Below are 3,475 nucleotides of genomic sequence, written 5' to 3' on the forward strand. Positions count from 1 at the left end.
ATATATATATATATATATATATATATATATATATATACACACATTCTCTAGTACACACTCTCTAGTAACACAGTAAGATCTAGCAACAAATCTCATGATTATCATAATTTGGAAGTAGAGATGAGTGCTAACTATAGTTCAAGATACCTGCAAAAACAATAATGTGATATGAAAATATTTGTGATTTCACCAGCCACTCCTCGAAAGGAAGGTTGGGCAATCTACTTCTGCAGTGATACTGCCTCAGAAACCCAAGGAGGGGTCGCTATGAGTCGGGGCTGACTCGAGGGCACATAACATCAACACAACAACATTGGTGACAAAGTGACAGGGTAGCGGCACTATTACTTTGGTTGTAGTCTGTGTTCATAATTGAAGGAATGGTGAGTTTCAGGATGAAAACTCAGGATGAAATTTTTTTTCTCTGCCCATGTTCATGGACTCATAAATTATTTATTCTATCCAATTTTCACAGAAAACGCTGGTCTAAGAGAAGCCTTCCTAGAACTCTTCAAACTTAAGTAGACTACTGAGGAACTTGGCAGGAAGCTATCCTTCTAAACAAAAAGAACAGGGACTCCACAAACTGAAGACAGTTGAAGTGTTTGGTGAGAAAAAATGAGTAGCCTACAAAACAAGTATATTTCAGAAACCTACAGAAACTAGAAAGCCTCCCTCTTCTTCTTCCTATTCCCACTTAGGACAAATATTCACTTTCAGAACCTGGCTTTGTGATTCAATGACGATGGTCATACCGTAAGACCTGGAACTGTGACCAGAGAGCTTATTATTAGAGTCATCAAGGCACTGGGATAAAACACAAAAATGAAAAAGTGGCACTTTTGCATTTACAACTTAGGAAGTGAATGCTTCTGAAAAAACAAACTGCAATTTATTGAGAAGGAAAAGTGGCCTTACTTTACACAGTATCTCTTATCTCAAAATCCCTGACTGAACAGTGACACTCCCTGGTATTTTAAGGCATTAACACAACACAACTTAATGGTTAAGAATGCAGGTTCTGGGGTCAAACTGGCAAGGTCTGAGTACCGGCTTGACTAACAGTGTGAGTCAAGGCATCTCACCTTTCTAATCCTACTTCCTACCTGAAAAAGAACCATTAGATGAATTATATATGTTAAACTGTTTAGTGCAGAGCCAGGCACAAAGGATAAAGAGGTCAATCAATGTCAGCTATTGTTAAAGCATTCTTAATAGTTCCGGAAAAGGAACAAGTTCTCCCTCCCCACTCCAACCCCATTACCTCTGTCAAATAGCCTGTTGCGTTCACAAACTTTTCAAATTCAGCATTACTGACTTCATAGGCATCCATGTAAAAGGCATCGATAGTGATTTTCCGGGCAGGTGCTTCCCCATCCTGCTGTATCTGAGGATCATCTGTGCCCATTGTGAATACTCCAGCAGGGATGCGGACCATCTGCAGTGAAAAGGGAAAGGGAACATCACAGTCAAAGAGGCTCACCCAGGCAAATTCCTGGCAATACTTGATAAACCCCACTATCCTTCAGAAGCCTCTGTATAATTACTAAAATCACTAGTCACAGAAGAAATGAAAACTCTTTAGCAAAGTAATTTATTTAGTTAAAATTCTCCCAAATCTGTGCATGCATGGAAACAGGTCTGGGATAATAGTCAACAAGCCACTAAGGGCTACAGAGAAGAGGCAAAAAGAATGCTCCACATTTTCCATTATACATTTTTATATTTTTTTTTTCCTTTTATATGCATTTGTTTATTTTTAAGTATTGTTAAAATAAAATGTAAAACTGCCATATATAACATTTTTAAATATCTACTAAATGAATTTTGGCCTCCAATGATAATGAAAAAGACTTAAATAACTAAAACAGAAAACCTAAAAATTTTACCAAGGAACCATGCCTTGTGTAATTCCTAATTGCAACTACTTGTTAAGTATCTACCTTCCCAGATGAACTCTAAACTCCAAAAGGACAGAGACTGTGGCTGCCTTTCTTATAATTGTTCCCAGCACTAAGCAAAAAGTCTGAGGAGCATACTGAAAATTTCAGTGCAAAAATATGGGCCAATCTTCTACATCATTAGTCAGCAGGAAAATACAAGCCAAAATCACAATGAAATAGCACTTCACACCCACTAGGATGGCTCTAACCAAAGAGAAGACCAATAACAAGTGTTGGTGAGGATATGGAGAAATTAGAACCCTCACACATTGCTGGGGAGAATGTAAAAAGGTACAGCTACTTTGGAAAACAGTTTGGCAATTCTTCAAAAAGCTAAAAGCATAGTTACCATATGACCCAACAATTCTGCTCCAAAGTACATATGCAAAAACTTGTTCACCAATGTTCATAGCACCATTATTCATAATAGCGAAAAAGTGGAAACAACCCAAGTGTCCATCGATGAATGGATAAATAAAACGTAGCGTATCCTTTTTTAATAAATGACGTTGAGAAAACTGGATTTCCACATGTGGAAAAATGAAACAGGATCTATCCCTCATACCATACACAAAAACAAATTCAATGTGTATGAAGGACATAAACGTGAAAACTAAACCCATAAAACTTTTAGAAAAAAATGCACTGTAACACTCCTGGAGCTACCTATTAAAAATGGATTACCTTACATGGTAACAAAAGTACAAACAGCAAAAGATAAATTAAATTAATGGGACTTTATAAAATTAAAAATGTTTATTCATCAAAAGACTGTACCAAAAAAGTGAAAAGATAAGCTACCAACTGGGAGAGTATCTTCAGAAACCACATATTTTAATAAGAATCTAATAACCAAAATATACATACAAACTCATCAACAAAATGACAATCCAATCGTAAAATGGGCACATCACTTGAATAGACATTTCATCAAAAAAGATATTCAAAGGGCCACCAAACACATGAAAAGATATGCAACATCATTAGCCATCAGAGAGATGCAAATCAAAACCACAATGAGAGATATCATTTCACTCCCACTGGCATGGCTGAGATTTTTAAAAATAGTAATAAGCAAAATGAACATAGAAAATAACAAATGTTGGTAAGGATGTGGGAAATTGGAACCCTTATCCACTGCTGATGGGAAGGCAAAATGGTACAACCATTGTGGAAAACAGCATGGAATTTCCTCAAAAAACTAGAAATAGAGCGATCATATAACCTAGCAATTGTACTTCCACATATATACCCAAAAGACTTGAAGCAGAGACTCAAACAGAGACTTGTACACCAGTATTCACTGCAGCACTATTCACAACAGCCAAAAGGTAAAAACAACCTAAATGTGTATGAATGGATGTTGTTCTTGTTGTTAAGTGCCGTAGAGTCGTTTCCGACTCATAGCGACCCCATGCACAGCCCCATGCACAGAACGAAACACTGCCCGATCCCGCGCCAGCCCCACAATCCCTGCTATACTTGAGCCCAACATTGCAGCCACCGTGTCAATCCATCTCGTTGAAGGCCTC

The 3,475-nt window shown here is 37.4% G+C and overlaps 1 protein-coding gene across 1 annotated transcript in view; it reads right to left on the bottom strand.

The window, feature by feature from the left end:
• Positions 1–3,475, bottom strand: part of SUMF1 (sulfatase modifying factor 1) — a 197,502-nt gene that overhangs the window by 181,500 nt on the left and 12,527 nt on the right. Inside the window, exon 2 of the mRNA XM_007954056.2 lies at positions 1,265–1,438. Within this exon, the coding sequence (XP_007952247.1) occupies positions 1,265–1,438 (174 nt within the window). The remainder of the gene's footprint in view (positions 1–1,264; positions 1,439–3,475) is intronic.

The sequence above is a fragment of the Orycteropus afer genome, unplaced genomic scaffold (genome assembly GCF_000298275.1).
Source record: "Orycteropus afer afer isolate SDZICR_OR568_19922 unplaced genomic scaffold, OryAfe1.0 scaffold00429, whole genome shotgun sequence".
NCBI lineage: Eukaryota > Metazoa > Chordata > Mammalia > Tubulidentata > Orycteropodidae > Orycteropus > Orycteropus afer.